The 20,207-nt window shown below is 53.0% G+C and overlaps 1 protein-coding gene across 1 annotated transcript; it reads right to left on the bottom strand.

Annotated features, from left to right (window-relative positions):
- Window positions 1–2,424: 2,424 nt before the first annotated feature.
- Window positions 2,425–19,989, bottom strand: Slc38a8 (solute carrier family 38 member 8). The gene is made up of 10 exons (XM_021631038.2): window positions 19,592–19,989; window positions 18,352–18,550; window positions 15,819–15,951; window positions 13,584–13,685; window positions 11,585–11,642; window positions 8,311–8,425; window positions 7,147–7,294; window positions 6,641–6,849; window positions 4,792–4,843; window positions 2,425–2,967 (listed from the first exon to the last, which is right to left on the bottom strand). Exons 1-10 carry the CDS (start codon window positions 19,817–19,819, stop codon window positions 2,874–2,876), a joined length of 1,338 nt encoding a protein of 445 aa, XP_021486713.2. The 5' UTR covers window positions 19,820–19,989; the 3' UTR covers window positions 2,425–2,873.
- Window positions 19,990–20,207: the final 218 nt, after the last annotated feature.

The following is a 20,207-nucleotide window of genomic DNA, read 5'->3' as shown; positions in this document are numbered from 1 at the left end:
CCTTATGGCCACTGCACAGTGCAGAAAACAAAGAGGAAGGAGAAAGAGAATCCAAGCCCAAAGCAGTCTGGCCTCACAGAAGATCTTGTGGGATGGGTGGTGGGTTTGACTCCCCTGCTTTAGTGGACTCTGCAGTTAAACATATGGGGGGAATACATGACATCACACCAGGGCAGCCACATACAACCATCTGCTGCAGCATCTGCTCGTGGCACAGCTAAGCCAGCAAGACGCAGAGGCCAAGAGAGGAGCATGGGGCCAGGGCACAGGCATGAGGTAGACTGTGGGCTGAACACACTGAACCACGTCAGTATGCCTCCAAGGGGTGAGTCTTACAGTGTATGAACTCTCTCAACTTTACAACTCCAAGCCTGCGAACACGTGGGGGAAAACGCAAAGCCACAGACCAGTTACACCAACCTCATGAGGTCCTAGACACAGTACGTGGCACAGGCAGGAAGGGTCTGGCACAGAGATGCTGTACCAGGAAGCACTTGGGCCCAGGGAACAGCCAGGTCCCCACCCTTACCTTCCCCTGGCAGGGGCGGCTCCACCAGCCCAGCATATATAAACAAGAATATGCTGAAGGCTACACTGATGAGTTGATGCCGATTTCAAGATAGCCCGGAGGGCCGGAGAAATGGCTCAGTGGTTAAGAGCAGTGTCTGCTCTTCCAGAGGTTCTGAGTTCAATTCCCAGCAACCACATGGTGGCTCACAACCACCTATACTGGGATCTGGTGCCCCCTTCTGGCATCAGGTGTACATGCAGCTACAGCACTCATACACATAAAACAAACAAATAAATGTTTCAAAAAGAGCAAACGGGACAAAGGGAAGTACAAAATGTGCAGTCTGGGGAGAAAAAGAACACTAGGAAATTCAACGTTGGAATCATCATTAGTGCTGAAAGAGAGGAGGAGGGATGAGGTGCCCTCAGGGTGAGGCGCCACCCAGGTAATCCTGCAGTTTGTAAGAAGAAAAGGCCTGAGGGGTTCTCTGCATCTAAAAATCATCAACAAATCAAACAAATATTATTATGCAAATATAATTCGCAGAAGCCGGCAGCCTCCAACCCAAGCAAGCAGTTGAACTCAGCAGCATCGGCTGTGTGGTTCTGGCTTTAGCCTCATGAAGGATACAGGAGTAAATAAGTGGGTTGTGGATTATTCTTGGTGAAAAGGATGCTGAAACCAGATGTGTGGCAGGGGAGTTTCTGCACTGAAGCCCTGAGAGGCCACTGCATGAAGCTGTGAAGGTGAAGCCTGCATTGTGTTGGTGGTGCCAGGGCCATGGCTGACTGCCAGGGAAAGCTGCCTGCAGGGGGCGGAGCCAGCATGAGACACAGCTGTGAGCTGGAAGGATAGAGCCACCTAGCCCTGTGACACCACACATGAAGTGACAGGATTCAGAGTTTGCCCTGCTGGTTTCCAGTCTTTCTCTGGTCCAGTTTCTCCTCAGACTGCGCCCCTCTTCCTCCCTTTTGGAATGTATGTTCTATGCTATCATGTTGGAAGTACATACATAAGAGATTGTCTTGAGTCTCAGAAGAAACTCCGAACTTTAAACTGTTGAGGCTATTTAAAAAAAAAAAAAAAAAGATACAGGTGGGAGAGGTTGCCTGGAAGAACTGACATGGGGAAACCAGGGGATTCAAGGCAGCCAAGCGCTTGAGTGCAATTTGCAGGCCAAGGCTCATTTTTATTGCTGCTCCACTGCTAACAGAGTTAGGGGCTTACCATCACAGAGACACCTTCACAGCCCAGCATGTTCAAGGTTATATGAAACAGAACACAATGTTGTTGTCTTCAGAAAAGTGTCTAAGGTATGAGAATATCGTTTACTATTTTCTAGAAACTGAGGAAGGTCACACAAGTGTCCCTGTGCTCCTCCCCACATTTGTTGGCATTTCAAGTCTACTTCCTGAGAAACAGCAACATCGGACATTCTCATGCTTGCGTCACAAATTCATTATATCCTCACATAACCTTAAGTCAAAGCCCAACCACGGGGACATTTGAATGCATTTTGCATTATGACATTGCTCCAAGCCTTTGGGACCAGGGACTGGAATATGGTGGTTTGGATGCAAATGGCCCCAACAGGCTCATCTGCTTGAATGCTTGGTCTCAACTGTTGGGGAAGGATTAGGAGGTGTGGTCTCGTAAGGGGAGGAGGTGTGTCACTGGTCAAAAGTTCGCACCACTCCCAGTGTGCCCTCTCTGCCTTGAGCTTGCAGATAAGGGTGCAAGCTCTCAGCCACTGCTATAGCACCATGCTTGCCCGCCTGCTACCATGCCATGGTCATGGACTCACCTTCTGAAACTGTAGACCACCAGTGAACTTGTCTATAAGCTGATCTGGTGGCTCTTCACAGCTACAGAACAATTACTAAGACACACATCTTCAGTAACTAAGAGGAGATATAGCCAGAGCAGACAAGTGCCAACAAACTGGAGACGGACCCAGACTGGGTAACTGGCATCCTGCTGGGGAAAGGGAACCTTGAACAGAGACACATAGGGCAGGATTTGACTCTGTGACTATGAACACAGCGACTAGAGTGATACATCTCCAAGCCAGGGTCACCAAGGACCTCCTACAAGCACCAGAGGAGGACAGTGGAGGAGCGTTCCAGAGCCTTCTGAGGCAGCGCAACCTCCACACTCCTCCGGCTCATACTCTGCCTTTCAGAAGCTTCCACTGTCCTGAGTCACCAGCTGGAGGTAAGCTGTCATAGCAGTCCTTCCTCACCAGGGTCCCGGGAGCCAGAGGAGGAGCAGAGCTCAGAAGGCGGCCAGCAGGTAGGACAGCACCTTTGTGATGATGAGAACCCACGGGAGTGCAGGAGTGATGGGTCAGCCCAGAGGCCTCTCAGAGCAGCTCCACCATGGCCACAGCTGTGCTCTGCCCAAAGATGAAGGTGCCCACCAGCACGGAGAGGGTGCCCCAGGCCTCCAGGCAGCACCTACAAAGCAACGTACCTGGTTGTGTGGCTGGCAGTGTGCAGTGCCAGGCAGTGCTGGCAGACCACGAGTGTCGCTGAGTTAGACAGACAAAATTCCCTGTGCTGGATAGCTTTACGTCAAATTGACACGGGCTAAAATCATCTGAGAGGAGGGCAACTGAGAAAAAAGCCTCCAGAGGACCAGGCTGCAGGCAAGCATGTTGGACATATTCTGAATTGGTGATTGATGTGGGACATCCCTTTCTCTTTTATCAGAGAGACAGCAGGAAATAAAGTCTCTTGGTGCAATGCCTCATCCCTCCTCTATACTTTATTGAAGAAAAGAAATGGGCTGCTCTTCCAGAGGTCCTGAGTTCAATTCCCAGCAACCACATGGTGGCCCACAACCATCTATAATGAGATCTGATGCCCTCTGCTGGCATGCAGACAGAACACTGTATGTGTAATAAATAAATAAAATAAAAAAAATAAAGAAATGGGATCAAGGGAGGCACAACCTTAAACCCCCTTCCTCACAGCATCTACTGGAATAGCCCATAAGCGAGGGAGAAGCCCAAAGCCCTGAGCCACACACAGGCAAGAAGACAGCTACGGAGGAGTGTGGGGCAACCAGGCCAGCCAGCCACTGAAAGAGAACCTCAACTGAGGAAATGTCTCCATAGATCCACGTGGCTCTAGGCAAGCCTACAGAGCATTTCCTTAACTGGTGATCACTAACTAGACCAGCGAATGGCAGGGCTTCCAGATCACTGCAGCCTTCACAGGGACTAGAAGCAACTGTCACCAGAGGGGGACATCTCTGGCTGAACAGCATTAGCACCCTCAAAGCCCATAGGACTTAATGTCACTTGCTGACTAGGGGGAAGGACAGAGGGTAGGTTAGGAAAATCATCTTGAAAGCCCATGAATGATCCATGGTGAGCTTGGCCGTGACAAGGGCCAAGGGGTTCGAGCCATACCTGCTCTCCTGAAAAAATGGATCTCAGGCTCACCGGGGCTGAAAGATGGGGACTTTACACAGGCCTGGAGCAGAGACCCATATCCATGGCCTCTGCAAGCCATGGGCGTCTGAAATGGACTGAGAGGCACCACGCATTGCATGCTTATATGGGACTAGGGCCCTATCCAGAACAGGGTCTGCAGGTAAGGGGCCTAAGTCCAGGACAAGTGTCTTCCTAAGGGGAGTGTGATAAAGGTCTGCCGCCCACGAAGCAGCCTGCCATCAGCCCATCTCAGGCCTGCCTCCAGAGCTCCCAGCGTGCATTTGTGCCACTAATGCCCACCCGGCTGTGGTCATTCGCTGCAGACAGCTAGCCATGCATCCTTCTAGCTGCTTCAGTTTATTTCCACAGCTGTGCAGGGGCATTCAAGGGGGTGGGTAAGCGAGGAGCCTTGGATTCCAGGGTCTGGGCTGGGGCTGGCTCTGTTCCCACAGCCTCCCGAGCCACACACAACCCCCCACCTGTAGGATAGAGAGAAGTATAGGAGGGGGTCTAGATTAAAGCAGCTCCCAACCCCGGCAAAATCTGCTACCATGATGACACAGCAGGTGAGCCCGAGTCCTGTCAACCACTCAGGCCCAGCCCATGCCCTGCTCCTACCCTGAGCCATGCTTCAAAGGGACTTCCACGCAGCCAGGAAGTCCCAGTCACAGAGCCTGGAAGCTAACATGCACACATGGGTGAAGGCTGGCTGGAGACCCGTGCTGTTCTCATACAGGCCACACCCACCACCTATAGTTTCCCAGGCCCAGAAGAACACATCATTTGAGCTCCCAGCTCCTCAGTACACCTTAGGCATCAGCTTTATCTTGGGGACACTCACTTGACTCTTGGGCCTATGGGCTCCGTGTCCACAGCACAGATGAGGCACAAACCTGTAAAGGAGACAGGAGGTCACCTTGGCTCTCCCTCACTGAAATGGAGGTACAGAGAGCTGCCAAAGCCCCACAGTCCTCAGGTGGTCAATGGAAAAGTGGTACTTTGGGACTGGTGGTCTGACCCAGTGGTTAGGGGGCCACTTTGAAGTTAGTGAGGCTGGTGAGGTCTCCAGCTAAGCACCCCTAAAATGACTCAGCTGAACAGCATGGCTGGCATATGGCTGTCACAGTGGGCTATTTAGCCTAGCTGAAATGACAAGTTTCAGGTCTAACAAGTACATAAGATCAAGACACCCGATGTCAATCTTGGGCCTCTCTACTTGCGTGCACACATACATGCATGTCCACACACACACACACACACACACACACACACACACACACACATTAAATGAAGGGGACAGGTGTGTGACAGATTCCTGGCAGTATAGCCTCCTTGGTGAGTTCTAGGCTAATGAGAGACCCTGTCTGTGTACCTAAGGAACTAGGGCCAATATCTCAGATTGTCTGCTGCCTCCCACCCCTCCTCCTATTTGTATGTATACATATATATGTATTATAGCTGGTCTCTACTTTAGCTACAGAGCTCTGGCCTGGCACGCATGAGTCCTGGGTCCCACCTCCAGGATCCCATTAAGTTCTGTTCAGCTTCAAAGCCTGTCAGTTCTGCCTGGAGCTCCCATGGAAGTGCTCCCACACTGACCCTCCCCAGGTGGTTGGCTTGGGCACAGGCAAGAGCTGGAACCTTGAAAGGGCTCCCTGGGGCCTGAGCCAGAATTGAAAGAGGCAGCCTCAGACCAAGTAGTTGAAAGAGACAGGCACTATGAAACTCGTCAAGTTGTACCCAAAACCAGAGTGAACAGTGACGCTCTCTCCCCTGGCTTCTACCCACTTATAGAGGTGCTATCAGTCCCAGAGACAACCTGGGTTGGCTATGGTTGGTGCTATCAGTTTCAGGGCTCTACATCGGGTCACGGTCCCCCAGCTTCAATATTTGCCTACTACTGCTCTTTCCACAGCAGGATTGCAGAGTCTACACACGGAAGCACTGCTGTGTGCTGTGCAACTACCGTGTGCCTGGGCCCCTATTGTATGTGGAAGCCTGGAAGCCACTCTGAAGCCTTTCTACAGTCTCACCCCTGCTGGGCTCCCCATCTGGAAAACACACCTGCTGTGTCCCCCAGAACTTAGCATCTCGCCTCATGCACACCGGGAAGGCTTCCTCAGAAACTCCGCTGCAGAACACAGCATCCGCCTCCAGGTCTGGGCCAGCGGCAAGAAGACTGGCACTCTTTTGGGCTGTGAGCCTTGTGAGTTGTACACAGACGGTATTTAGAAATGACCAACTACCCACTCAGTGGGAGGCACTGGCAGTGGACCTGGTAGCCTTTCCACTCTGTCACAGGCCAGGTGTGCCCCGGGTCCTGGGCCTCTGTCTTCCCATTTGTGGGATGGAATGACAACGCATCCATCTAGGGCTGCTGAGCCATTTAGACAGGAAGAGTCTGGAAAGCCTGACCCATGCCGGCTTGAGTAAGCTAGGCCCTCATCCCCGCTCCAGATCCCACAGACCAGTGCTTCTCAACCTTCCTAATGCTGCGACCCTTTAATACACTTCCTCATGCTGTGGTGACCCCCAACCACACAACTATTTCTGTTGCTACTTCACAACTGTAATTTTTCTACTGTCGTCAATTGTAACGTAAATATTTTTGGAGACAGAGGGTTGTTGAAGGGGTCGTGACCCACAGGTTGAGAATAGCTTCTATAGACCAAGGCTATGCAGCCACTCACCCGGGAAGATGAAGATGAAGAAGGAGCTGATGCCACCGATAATGCTAATGATCTCGCTGAGGTCCGGTAGGAACAGAGCCATGGCTAGTGTCACTGACACCCATAGAAAGGTCAGAGGTAGCCGAACCCATGGCCCTGAGGGGTCAGCCAGCACTGGGGGGCCCCATGTGGCCCAGTAGCTCTTTTTCCAAAAGTCCTGCATCACAGACCTGCAGATACATGGCCATCAGTGCTCAGCCAGCGCCTATGGCCGCTGATCTCTCCGCCTCTGTGACCTGTACACACAGTAGGTCTGCTCCTCGCCCAGCTGTGTGTTCCCCAGGGCACCTCTTAGCCCTGCAGGGTGAGAAGTCAAGGTTCCTGGTCCAGTTCTGATGCTTCCTCTCTGTACTCGTGGACCCCGCTCTGTCCATCAGAGGTGGCCTCGGCCCCACAGTGCACGCTTACCCCTCCCTCACCATAGATAGAGAACACAAGCAGTGGTGCACTGAGCCAAACAGACTCACCTCCCCAGAAACAGCACAATGGGGTAGACAGTCACGATGGAGACGGCGAAGAGAACACGTGCTACAACGATGGCCGTGTCATTGCCCGGGTAGGACATCAAGACGTCGGCAGAAACTTCCGTCCCGAAGGTCAGGAAGCCATAGACCCCTGCAGGTGGGGAAGAAGGGGGCAAGCATCTGCAGTGATGCTTGCCTCACAAATACATTTCCCTGCAAGAAGGGTTCCCCTTGGTTCGGTTGGGAGGCTCTGGAAGGGCTCCTTGTTCTGCAACCTAAACTCTCCTGCAGACTGACTGGTTGCTCATGGCTGGGGCCGGGGCTTAGATGATGGCCAGTGACTAGAAGCACCCAGAGCCCTGGGAAATAGACACACACGTGCCGTGTCCCCCAGCTCAGGGCAACAGCAGCCAAGGAAGCTGCTGGTAGCACAGACTTCTTCCAGATGGGAGAGGGAAGGCTGAGACCATCCCTGATCCCTCACGACCACACAACTGGCAGGAGAGGAGAGCTAGCTCCTTCCCACAAGTCTACACAACTTCTTCCCAGGTCCCTTGGCCTGGCTTGGCCTGGGACATTACCTCTGGCCTAAACACACAGCTACCTCTTGGAGCCTAACTAGGTGATCCTGTGATTCTACTAACCCCAACACTAGGGACACTGGAGGAGATAATACTGTCACAGCCTTCAGAGCCTGGGGCTGCAGTGACAGATCTGCTGTCTGCAGGAAAGGTCCCTGGCCAGTCCCTCAGGTGACAGTATGAGTCCAAGGCTGCACAGCAGATTCACTGTGGCTTAAAGCCTTCCCAGATGATGAGAGCAGGAAAGGCCACCAGACAGTGGCCACTCAAAGTCACCTGTACTGAGGCCCGAGCCTGTATATGTACATGCTGTGACCTTGGGTCCCTCATGGCCACTCTGAGATACAACCACACCCCAGACTAGCAGGGGAGGCACCACAAGCGAGCACAGGGCCTTTGGGGCCATTCAGAATGTAGTTCAGGTCTCAGCTTTGCCTATCTAACTGTGGGACTGTGGAACCCCTCGAAGCCTCAGTTTCCCTATCTGTAGCCATCCCACCTAGCTCCGGATGTCCTTCTAAGGAACCTTGTCTTTACCCCTTTCCATGGCCACTCCCTCCCCTCTAGGGCACCCCTCAGGCCCTACCTGTCAGGGAGTAGACCAGGCAGCAGGCCAGCAAGGACAACACAGAGACCAGGGCCCAGTGCGAGAGGCTCTGGTTCTGCATGCTGCAGTAGATGGACACAGCGGCCTCGTGGCACTGGAAGACAGAACCTGCAGCTCAGAGCCTCCAGGGATGGCTGGAGAGGTCCTACACCCCGATGTGGGGAAGCACCTGGTGTCCACTGGCAAATGTCAGGACACCCGGCAGCTCTCAGAAGGAGTGACCTTGACTCCCGCCTCAGCGTCCAACGGTCTAAAGGCCCAAGGATGCTGTCTGCACACGGGGAGGGGACAACAGTTCCTGCCATGAGGGCTGTCCCGTGTATCAGAGGAGAGCTTCGAGCAGCATTCCCTGCCTACACTGCTGGACTCCCATGTATGTTTAAGACTCCAAATATGATGCCCCAGAGGCCATCAGGCGCTTCTGGGGCACCATCAAGCAGCTGGGACCCCACATCTGTAGTAAGAGAGGACAGGACAACAGCTCAGGTGGAGTGGATGCTACTGACGAAGAAGGTGTTGGAGTCCCTCTGGGGAGATCATGGGGGAACACCCACACTTATGATTTACACTTAAAAAACAATGAAGCAAGTTCTGAGCCAACAAGATGGCTCAGCAGGTGAAGGAGCCTGCCACCAAGTCTGATGCCCTGAGTTTGACTCCTAGAGCCTGTGAGGTGGAAGGACAGAACTGACTCCTGAAAATTGCCCTTCGACCTCCACACATTCGCTGTCACATATGGGCACACATACGCACACGAAATAAGCAAGTAAAAAAAAAAAAATTCTCAAGGTGATATGCTATATCATGGCGGCAATTCTCTGTAAGACATGTAATTTGGCTCGCCTCATCTGGGAGCCCACAGGGTAAGAGATATGTATCAGGATGCAACCCTATTATCCACCACAGTCACACCCTTGCGCTCATCCTAAATACAGCTCTTTGTTCCCACTGGCACCAATTCCTGCTGTGAGCTTTCCCGGCCTGTCTGTTCAGCCTCTCTCTCACCATCCCCAGCTCAGAACCATGCTAGGTAACACATGGCTGTCTCTTGACTCCACCGGTGGCTAAAGGCCAACAAAAGAGAGTCTGCAGCTCCACCATCCCTCCTTTAGCCTGTGCTTGATTCCTAGTTGGTATGAGGTGGAGGAGCCACAGTGCTCCCAGGAACCCTGGAGCACAGGGCCAGTGGCGAGGTGCATAGGCCTTACTCTTCCTGGCCCAACCCACAGACCCCACCGACACACTAACCGTAGCCCACACACCTGGGGCAGTGGTATACCCTCACCGTCTGCCCTGGGCTTCTCCGATGGTCAGGAGGCCCTAGGCTAGTGGCAAGCTCAGGCCGGCAGTGGCGACTATACCAGATCCTTGGATCTCAGGGTAAGCCCTCCCTTCTGTGTCCAGCAGCACTTTGTGTATGCAGACATATCCAGGAGCCTGCCTGCTATATGCGCCTATTTGAAGACAGCAGCTGCAGTCAGGCTCCCCAGTCCTTAGTCAAGGCACAGTGGAGGGTTGACATGAGCCAAAAAGTGTGACAGCTTCAGTCCACACAATTGACTGTCACATGGCTTTAAAAAGGTGACACACACCTTCAAACACAGCACTCAAGAGGCAGAGGTAGGTCGATCTCTGAGTTTAAGGCCAGCCTGATCTACAGAGTGAGCTCCAGGACAGCCAGAGCTACACAGAGAAACCCAGTGTTGAAAACCAAAACCAACCCAACAAACAAAAACAAAAAAAGGAATGAGGTACCAGATAATACCCAAGGCCCAGCTGAAAGATGGAAGCTTCATATAGGCCCACAGACCACCAATGGCAGGAAGATTTACAGACAGCAGAGCCATGGTCACTAGAGGCTGGGAGAAAGAGGAAGAGGAGGAGGAGGAGCCACTATTCAAGTTGCTGGTGGCCACACGGTGCAGCTCTGAACATAGCCACATAGCCACAGAAGGGCAGTTGTGTGAGGTGAGCTGACCCTCAGTGAGTCTGCTTAAAACAAAACCAGGGGTGGCCAGGGTGGCCAGGTTGGCTGGAGACACAGTCTATAGCTCTCTGCTCTCCCAGACCCTTGGCTGATCCAGTGCAGGCTGGGATAGGGGGGTGCCCTATTTCTAAATGTGCTTGAGGAGAGGTGGTATTTGAATCCTGTCAGAAGTCCTGATAGCCATAAGCCTTGCTGGCTTTCCTTCCTTGCAGCCCAAGCTGCCAAGCTCCACCATCTCCATCTTCGTGAATCTCCTCAGACTCCTGACTATCCAGATCCTTCATCCACCCCTGGCCTGAGCCTCACCCCCACTCCCATACTTACATCCTGTCCTTCCCATGCTCCCTAATCACAGCAGCCCTGGAAACCCTGGAAACCACAGCTTGGTTGCTAGGAGAACTAAGGAGGGAGCTGAGGTCAAGATGAGGGCTGTGAGCATTCGGAAGTGGGCTGGCACAGGCGACTCCATGTTGACCACACCCAGGGAGACAACCCAGAGCAAAATCAGCCCCATGTTGCTTTCAAAATATCAGGTGAAAGAGTATTTCACTAGCTACTCACAGAGCTTCGGAAGTGACAGTGAGTCAGTTACAGGGCTGAGAAATGGCAGTGTTGTCAGAGCTTATCAAAAACAGTTCTGAAAGAAAATGGAAGCTGAAGAACAGAACTGGAGGGTCAGGGGAGGAGGCACAAGGCTACCCCACCAGATCCTTTTGGCTGTCTGTCACTCACTCACCCTCTGCTGGAACAGGGAATGGTGGCTTTGCTCCAGTAACGTTCTACTGGCATTTCTGCCTATCTGGTCCCCAGTCCCGTCACTTGGCCTCCTGTCTTCTCCCTATACCCTCTAGGCAGTAAAACTTCAAGAGGTTTGATCTTTCTTCTGCAAGGCTCAGGGCAGAATCCACCCATTCTGCAAGCAATATGTGGGTGGCTCTGTCCCCAGGCCTGCTGGCAGTTCTATGATCACTCTTCAGAGAGGCATGTCCCGGGTGTCCGCCCCTTCTCTGGATTCCACACCCCACCAACATGGTACTGCTGACACTGGGGGTGGAGGGGAGAAACTCAGCCACAGCCCACATCCCCTCTAGGTGGCCCAGATGTCACAGCCAGCCTCTGGAAGACAGCCCTTAGCACAGCTGAGCACTGAGAGAACAAGCACTCAGATTTCTCCTGGGGGAGATGGGGGTTGTGTGTGTGTGTGGGGGGGGGAGCTGTGCACTCCAGAGAGCTCAGAAGCCTGAAAATGTCACATTCTAAACGTACCTGAAAGCCAAAGCAGATGGTAGGGAAGACGCTAAACACAGAGGTCCAGGGAGGCGGGCTGTGAATAGACAGGGACAGGTGTTTATTAAGGAGTTAGAAACAACCTTCAACCCGAGAGTATTTGTCTTAAATGAAGTCAGAGAAATGTGATGGAGGGTGTCTCTGCAAGATGTGTTTTGAACGGCTGAGTCTGTGTGCCTGCTCTGGGGCCAAAAGGAAGCTTGTTCAGTGCTGCACGTTCTAAATACATCTTTGTGGACATTTGGTGACATGACACTGTCTGTGTGGGTGGGGTTTGGGCAAGGCGGTGGCAAGACAGAAGCCCCGTCTTCCCTCTAGAGGCTGCCCATCCCCAATGTCGTGGGGTGCTGGGGCACAGGCAACCGCTGTCCAACACATCCCCCCCAAATGCAATGCTGGTGGTCCCATGTCCATATCAGGCACAAGTCTCCCTCTCCCGGCTCCTGTTGGTGGGCCACATTTGCTTTGCCAAGCAGCTCTTCATGACAGTCTCTGACACCCACAGGGATACACAGCACAGAGTATGAACAGCGGCCCCTGTGGTCAGCATTTTCAGCTGTGGAAGTTAACAGCCTCCAAGACATCCTTGCCCTGAGAGTTTCCAAGAATGAGCTGTGTCTTGGGTCATGGAGGTGAGCCCAGGAGACCACAGGGCACAACCGAAACCCCTGCCCAGCTGTGACAGGGGAGCCATGACCAGAACACAACTACCACATGGCTGGCTTCAGAGGAGGAAGGGCCATTGTTGGAGGACTGTGAGAACCAGCTAAACGCAGGGAAAGCAAGAGGCTTTCCCAGAGACTCCAGAAGGAATGGACCCACCCATGCCATGGTCTGATTGAACATATGAGTGATCTCTGACCCCAGCACTGTGAGGGAAGACATATTCCTGGAGTTCTGAGGGAAACATTCCTGGATGTTTGGTTTGTAGGAACTTGTCACAGCAGCCCCTTGGAAACCCACGTGTCTTAAAAACCCACCCAGGTTCTTCTAACTCCTCCACTTCCCACTTGTACACCACAGCTCCACAGACCAGCAGCACAGACATCCGCACCTACAGCCTCCAACACTGTCCTCCACACATCACCATGGCTCTGCTGCCCGTAGCTAGGCTCCCCCAAACTGCAGGCACACACAGCTGACCAGACAACTGGACATCTAGCAAATGTCTCCAAGCCACTTCTACCATGCCCTGGCCCTCAGGCTTCTCTGTCTGGGACACACATCCTCTGACTCCTGTTTCCTTGCCACTTGTAGCCCCTGGCCAGGCCAACCATATCGTTGTGGGTCCCAGTACAGGATGGCGCCTGGTTCAATCATGACCGAAAATTCCAAGAGTGGAGACCATAGAGTTACATGCCCGTGGGCTGGCCCTGTACCAAGAAGCAGACATCCACACACCCAGCATCTGACCACATCATATCACCTGCCTGGGATGGTCCCCTCTCTGGGATGCTCCCCTGCCTGGGAGGCTCCCCGACCAGAGGCATCAGGCCTGGGCTGGGACACCCTGCATGGCACCTGACTCCTACAGCCCACCTGGCAATCCTTTTCAGGAACGAGCCATGTTTCATCCCTGCTTTGCTCAGAACTCCAAGGGTGCCCCAGTTCACCCACAGGGAAAAAAAAAGTCTTCATCATAGTTTTGAGTCCTGAAATGACACCCTACCTCACTTTCAGCCCTAGTCTTGGCTGCTCAACAGCCTCACTGTTCCCTAAGACTGGGCATCTGCCAGGTCCCACAGCCTCTACATGGAGGGCGTGTCTGATTTTGGCCCAGGAGCCCCAGGCTACTGTGGCCTTTGGTGTCTTTGTTGTTGTTTGTTTTCTGAAGGAGAAAGTTCCCTGGCTCTATCACACTTCAGAGACAGGAGGGATCTCACAGGAAAGAGCCAGGGTTCTGCCGCTCCAGAGGATCCCCTTTCAAACATCCTGTTCCCACCCAGGAAAGAAGAAAAAACTGTTTCCCCGGACTCACCTCTGCAGAGGACCAGGCTGGCGCACGAGGCCCTGAGGCTGCAGGTAGTACTGCACCGTGATGACCAGGGCAAGGTAGCAAGCAGCCAGAGTACCTAGGATGCTGGCGCACACAGGACAGAGTCAGAGATCCTGCACCAGAGACACACGGCCAGTACCTACAGGGGCATCCCAGCTCTGCCCTGGCTAGCGGAGCAAGGAAGCTCTCCTCCCGAACCACCATTCCCTCTCCATATGAGGAGCACCAGGGGGTGGCTGGGCAGTGCTGCCCGGGTCCAGAGGTCAGTATGGATTCCAGGTGGCCCAGCATCCTCGGAGAGAGCAACTGGGACACCTCTCCTCTCACTAGTGCCAGGCAGCTGCTGAAGTTCGACATCCAAGACAATACAGCCTCAGGCTTGGCCCCAGGGGAGGGGAAGAAGAGCCTGGTGTGGCTTGAGGCCACAGGAGCCTTGTAGCCTGTAGGTGCAGAGGGACTGGGCTCTGAGGTCTTTGCTCCCAGGGTTACCAAGTACATTGCTAGTCATACACAAGGGAGAAGGCCAGCAATGAACTTGAACTTGGACCAAGTCTGTCTGTCATTAGCTTGGTTTTTCAACACCATCCCTGAAAGCTTAAAGGTGGGGGAAAAAATTCCCATCTAACTGTCGTGAGGCTGTGCGTGTGGGAAGCCTGCCACGATTAAATGACATGTGCTGTTACAGCGGCATTTTAGTCAGCTGAGGAGAACAGCAAAATGAAGAAATGTGCAGAAAAATGGATAGAACTGGAACACATACTAAGGGAAGAGACTCAGACCCAGCCAGCCAAACTCTACTGTTCTCTCATATGAGTCCCAGAAGCCTTAATGGAGAGGGCAGTGGTAGGACATATGTGATATTAAAATGTGTGTGGGGGGAGTGATACTGAGGTCAAAGGTTAAAGCATGAATGGGGGTGAGAGTGGAGGAAAGAAAAGGTACAGGGTGGGTCTAGCCAAAACCAAGAACATATGAAAAATCCTTATGGAAAAGACTACTCTGTAAGCTATTTTTTTTAATTCTTTTAAAAAGTAGCTTAAGTTGGATGTGCCTTTAATCTCAGCATTCAGGAGGAAGAGGAAGGTGGATCTCTGTGAGTTCAAAACCAGACAGAACTACATAGTAAGACCCTATCTCCAAAAAAAAAAAAAAAAAAAGAAAGAAAAGAAAAAAGGAATAGCAGAGCCCTACATGAGTGAACAATACTTCTGAAGACATGGGTTACACAACAAAAATCTCAGTGCCCAGCATGGGATACCTCTGGTATGAGTTACTGGTCAGCAATGTCACTCTGCCCATAAAACCCACAGGCTATTGCCACAAGTTTGGTTGCCCACCAGAGCTAGATAGCAAGACCCTATCTGAAGAGGCTGTCCACTTCGGTCTCAGGACGTAGAGAAATCAATCTCCAGCCGACCGGGACACTTCCTCCCTGGTGACCAGCTTTCACCGCTTTCACGGCGGTGGTAGGTGCCATGCAGGCTGTTGCAGGAAGAAAGATGTCAATGGCCTTACCCAGCTCTGGGCACTGCATGCTACAAGACCAACCTGCTGGGTGGTCATGGAATGACTGGTAGGATAACCAGAAGCTGTCTGACTGGACCTGACGCCTGCTCCACAGGAGAGAATCCATGCCTGGTACTGTAAAAGTGGTCCAAAGCCTGAGGCTTTGTCTATATCCATTGATTAGTCCTGCTCCCAGCCTTGGTAACAGACGCTTCTTTTCTCAATGTGGTGGTCAGTGCGCACATCCCTTCTTTCTTTCTTTTCTTTCTTTCTTTCTTTCTTTCTTTCTTTCTTTCTTTCTTTCTTTCTTTTCTTTTCTTTTCTTCCTTTCCTCCTTTCTTTTCCTTTTTCTTTTCAAGATAGGGTTTCCCTGTGTAGTCCTAGCTGTCCTGAACTCACTCTATAGACCAGGCTGGCCTCAAACTCACGGAGATCCACTTGCCTCTGTCTCCCAAGTGCTGGGATTAAAGGTGTGTGCCACCACGCCCAGCCATGAGCCATTGCATCTGATTTTTGTTTTAAGACCTGCTTCTGGTATTTCTTGGTTTATTTATATTTTCTACTATGAGATCAGAGAACCTGTAAAACTTCCAGTTTTCTTCTCAAATGGAAACAAACCTGTCCTTCCTTTATCTCTCCTGAAACAGTACTGCCCAAAGTTGGGCCCTGTCACACAACTGCCCTGCCCAGAAACTGCCAAGGGCCCCATACCTGGTGTACTTCTGGAAGGCGATTTCCCTCAGTGCTGACAGGGGAAAGATGAGCAGCACAGAGATCAGGGGCAGGGTGAAGTGCTGGGCTGCGTACCAGGGCTGTGGGACGTCAGGCAGGAGGGAGTCACACACTGTCAGAGACAGGGATAGGAGTTAGGCCTGGAGCCCATAGTACCACAGGGCACAGACACATGGGCTAATGGTTAAGTCATCCTGGGAGTGAAGGGATAAGAAATGGAATGGGACCCATCCCATGCCCTCGTGAAGGAAGAAACCCCATATTTCATGAAGTCACTCAACAAACATACAGTGAGCTTTCCTTCTCTGCCTTTGTGGTACTGAGAGCTGACCAAGGTTCCTTTTGGCTTGGCTCAGAAGAAGCCCAGTGGCTAGCTGAGGTCAAATAGGACCACTTCTGGAAAGAGTGAGCCCCTTGGTGCTTGCCACAGTTCAGCTGCTCAGTAACTGCCTGCTCCAAAGCTGGGTGGCTGAGGCCTGTGAATCATGCCCACATTGTAAATTGGAGGGTAAATGTTAGGGGAAGCTGGGCTGGCCCTTCTTTCCACCAAGGGTGGTTAGGATCCTTGGGGGCTGACCCTCAGCCTCTGTCTCTCCTCATGGGCCCTTCTGCTGGCTCAACTTTGACCATGGCAACCAGGACCTTTCTAAGCCGGAAGCTGCCCAGCCTCCTAAAAGCCACATGGAGACCTGCCGTGAGAGCTCTTGTGCCATACGCTGCAGGACAAAGCCACAGCGGACACACCTCACTTAGGAGCAAAGGAAAAAGACAACCTCTCAGTGAAAGAACCGTGGAAACCAGCCAGACGGCCAACATTGTCTAAGAGGGAAGGCAGGTGGGGGAGGAAAGCAAGGGACCACCGGACAGAGGCGAGGCTGAGAGAGGGTCATGGCAGGGTGGCTGGCACTGCTGTGAGTAAGCCCTTCTCAGAGCTCCTCAAAGGTAGCCTCCCATAGAAATAACTGCCTTGTGAGCACAGCTCCCCCAGCTGGCGAGGCGAGGAAGGGTCCCACAGCCAGCTCACCCTGCAGAGGTTAGAGTCACTCCCGTGCCACCAGGAGGAGGCAGGTGGTGAGAGGCACATTGAGATCTCAGGCGGGTTTTAGAACGCCACACTGCGCAGGGTGCAAACCCTGCAGGCACCCAGTTACCCGCAGCCAGGAAACACGAGCCCTCATGTCAGTTACAACGACGCCTCCTTCACAATCCTGAACCGCCTAAACAGCCCACGAAGTCCTCTGTGCTGCTGGCAATGGGGTCATTTGTGTGCCTAACTCATACAGTGAATGTCCCTAAGCACTCAGGCTCTTTGTAGCACTCTTCTTTCCAAGAGTGCAGGATGTCGAGGGCAGACATATCCCCAGGGATAGACCAGAAAGAGCTGCTCTCTCAGTCCGAGGTCTGCGGTGGCTCATTTCCGGCCACAGGGCTGAGACTCTAGCTTCTCCGCCCAGCTTGGATCTGAGGCATGGAGGGGGTTCTCCTTGCCACTGCCAGTGTGTGACCATTTCCTCACTGGGAGGGCTAGACACTCCATCCTCCATATTCTTTGGCATCGGACAGTGTCAGAGGTTCTATAATCCCAAGCCGGGGGGATGGGGGTGGCAGAGGCCCCTTCATGCAAGGGCAGGAAAGACACAAACTGCAACACAGTAGGCTGCAATCTAACCTTAGCAACATCTATATTCCAATTAAGCCTAAAGATTGCTATTAAAAGCCTGAGGTTGCCGAGATAATTAAAAAAAAAAAAAATGCACACGACTCAGCCATATGCTGTCTATGAGGAATGTACTGACAATCGCAAGCTGTGGCAGGCTTCAGGGACGAATGGGCGCGATGGCCATGGATGCTGATGGGCAGGAAGCTGGTGAGTCTATTCACAGAGAGGGAGGCTTCACGCCAGAGATAAAGCAGAATATTCCATATTAATAAAGGATGTGCCTAATCATGGAGCTTCAAAAGCGGTGGAGCGGAGGAGGCTGGAATTAAAGGGTGAAGCAGCAAGGCCGGAAGTCACAGCTGGAGGCGTCAACACCCAGTTCTTAGATCACAGTAGCTTCACCAGGACATTTAAAAACTCAGAAAAGATGCACCGGGGCTGGAGCCAAGTGAACAGAGCCCACACCTGGTGCAAACAGAAGGTGGGAAAGTGAGCCAGGCACAGACAGCCTAGAGAAGCCTCAGTAGAGGACCAGAGGCCGTGATCATGTGTGTTTTTGTGGTGCCCAAACCAAAGGTGCTGCTGGGACGCTCTCAGGAGGTTCCTTTCTGCAGTTGGCTTAGTTTTGCCATCTGTGAAATGGGCTGTCTCCATGAGCCATTGCATCTGCAGCCTTTGTCCCTCTCAAGCCCTCATGACTGCTCCCTTCCTATCTGTGTTGGATCCTCAGACAAGCCCTTGCCTCTACTGTCCCTCTTTAGGTCCATCAACTATCCACTGTCCTGATCATCAACTGGGAGTCATGACAGGGCCTGTACCCTGGGTTAGCCCAATGCCAGGGAAGGGACTCACACTTCTCCAGCTGGTCCCCGATCACCCTGAGGAAGGCCACGGAGATCATGAGCAGGTTGGTCAGGAAGCAGGCCTCACACAGCTTCCCCATGGCAGCTCCACACAGCTCACGGACCACGCCCTGGTAGGTGGTCTGGCCACTGACAGAGGCTGCATACCCCAGGATGACCAGTCCGCTGACCAGGAAGACCAGAGAGACCTGCAGAGGGGACAATGGTGGGCCTGCACATTCGAGGCATCACTCACAGGCCACCTGGCCCAAGTGTGCCCTCCATAAAGCCTCTGCAAAGAGCCGTGCAAGGCCTAGGTTTCCGGCAGAGCCCTGCTCAAGAGCTTCAGGAGGGAGGTGGGTGCCCGCAGCTGCTCTGAGGCTGGGAATAGGACAGCTTTGCCCTGCAGGACAGATGAAACCTCACAAAGCTTGTGTGGTGGAAAGCAGGTTCTTGGACTGCCATTTGACCTGTGAAATGGTGATGGTCCCATTCACCCAACCAACTCTCAGGGGTGCTGGGGCCTGATGCATTTAGGTGCAGCCTCAGGATGAGTGCTGTGTGGGGAGGGTGGGGTTTGTGGTTCCTATGTGGCAGTAGGGGCTCTTACTGCCTTCCAGGGCTCTCCCCATCCTTTATAGTGAACAATTTTCACACATACATGAGTTAGAATACTGCCCCGAACCCACACTCCACCCCAGATCCCACAAACAGGCTCTTGTCTGCACTGCCCAGACACACACTGCAGTCATCTTAGTCCGCTGCAGGGCTGCAGGTATGGCTGTAACTTCCCAAGATGCTCTGTGTGCTCACTGCTGAGAGCTCAGTGTCCTGAGCTCCCTCATGGGCTAAACTCCCCTGGAAGCACCTGTGCGGGCCCAGGATGTGCAAGCTGAGCCCCTCAGCACTCAGCCCCACCCCATCCCTGGACAGTCCCACATCCCGGATTGTTCTGGTCCTGTGTCGGGAGGTATAACTGTGTGCACCTGTGGCTGGCGCCTTTTTCTTGCTAACGCTTCAGGGCACGATGGATCTCATCTTAACCCTAAGAGCCCATGGAGACTCGGTGGGACAGTACTTTCACGTGACCCACTTGGAGTGGGACATGTCTCCCAGGCACAGAGGCTGGGGAATAGGATTCCACGCTACCACACACAAGACAGCCAGCTCTGCAGAAGCGATGCTGAGGAGCCCACCCGGAAGAGGCAGAACCATCTCCCACCCGCCCCGAGACAACCTCCGTGACTTACCAGTGCCACCAGGAAGGTGGGCACCATGCCTCCTGCCCTGTAGAAGGCCCAGGGGAAGTTGAGCAGGCCGGCGCCCAGGGCGGACTTCAGGAGAATGAACACGGCACCCAGTGAGGACAGAGTGGGATTGGGGGTGGCAGGGAGGGGCTTCTCCAGAAGGCCTCTGCTCCCTCTACTCTGTCCTTCCATGGCTGGGGCAGCAGGGGGACAGAGAGGGAGGATTAGCATCAAATCTTCCTTTCTGATCCTTTAAATTCAAGGTCTCAAAGCCAGGTCAGCATGAGACAAGGCGGTTATGGTACTCCTCACTCAGCCTCTTCCTAAGTTTCCTCTCCTCTTCCAAAGGGTGCCATGTTCATTCACCCCTGGCCCTCTAACGTACATTTCTTCTCTCTCCTGTACTCTCTCTAACCCCAAGGCGACCCTGACCTCATCCCTCTGTCTCCCTTTCATCTAAAGTCCTAAGTTTCCTCTCCCGATAGATGCTTAGGCCCCAACTCTCACCCACAAATGCGCTTCCAAACTCAGCCCCATAGTGCCTGGAGCCCTGATCCTTACCAAACCCAGCAAGGTGCCCCACACTCCTGGCCCAGCAGATCCCAATTTAGTTTTCCTC

The sequence above is a fragment of the Meriones unguiculatus genome, chromosome 10, assembly GCF_030254825.1.
Source record: "Meriones unguiculatus strain TT.TT164.6M chromosome 10, Bangor_MerUng_6.1, whole genome shotgun sequence".
NCBI classification, from domain to species: domain Eukaryota; kingdom Metazoa; phylum Chordata; class Mammalia; order Rodentia; family Muridae; genus Meriones; species Meriones unguiculatus.
Note: the sequence above shows the minus strand (reverse complement) of the source record. Positions and strands in the feature narration are given on the sequence as shown.

Coding starts and splice junctions, on each gene's coding strand:
- Slc38a8 (XM_021631038.2), bottom strand. CDS start 19,819: ATGCTAATCCTCCCTCTCTGTCCCCCTGCTGCCCCAGCCATGGAAGGA. Junction 11,643..13,583: donor CAGCCTGGTCCTCTGCAGAG/GTGAGTCCGGGG, acceptor GTCTATTCACAG/CCCGCCTCCCTGGACCTCTG. Junction 2,968..4,791: donor CCCATAGGCCCAAGAGTCAA/GTGAGTGTCCCC, acceptor GTTGCTTTGTAG/GTGCTGCCTGGAGGCCTGGG.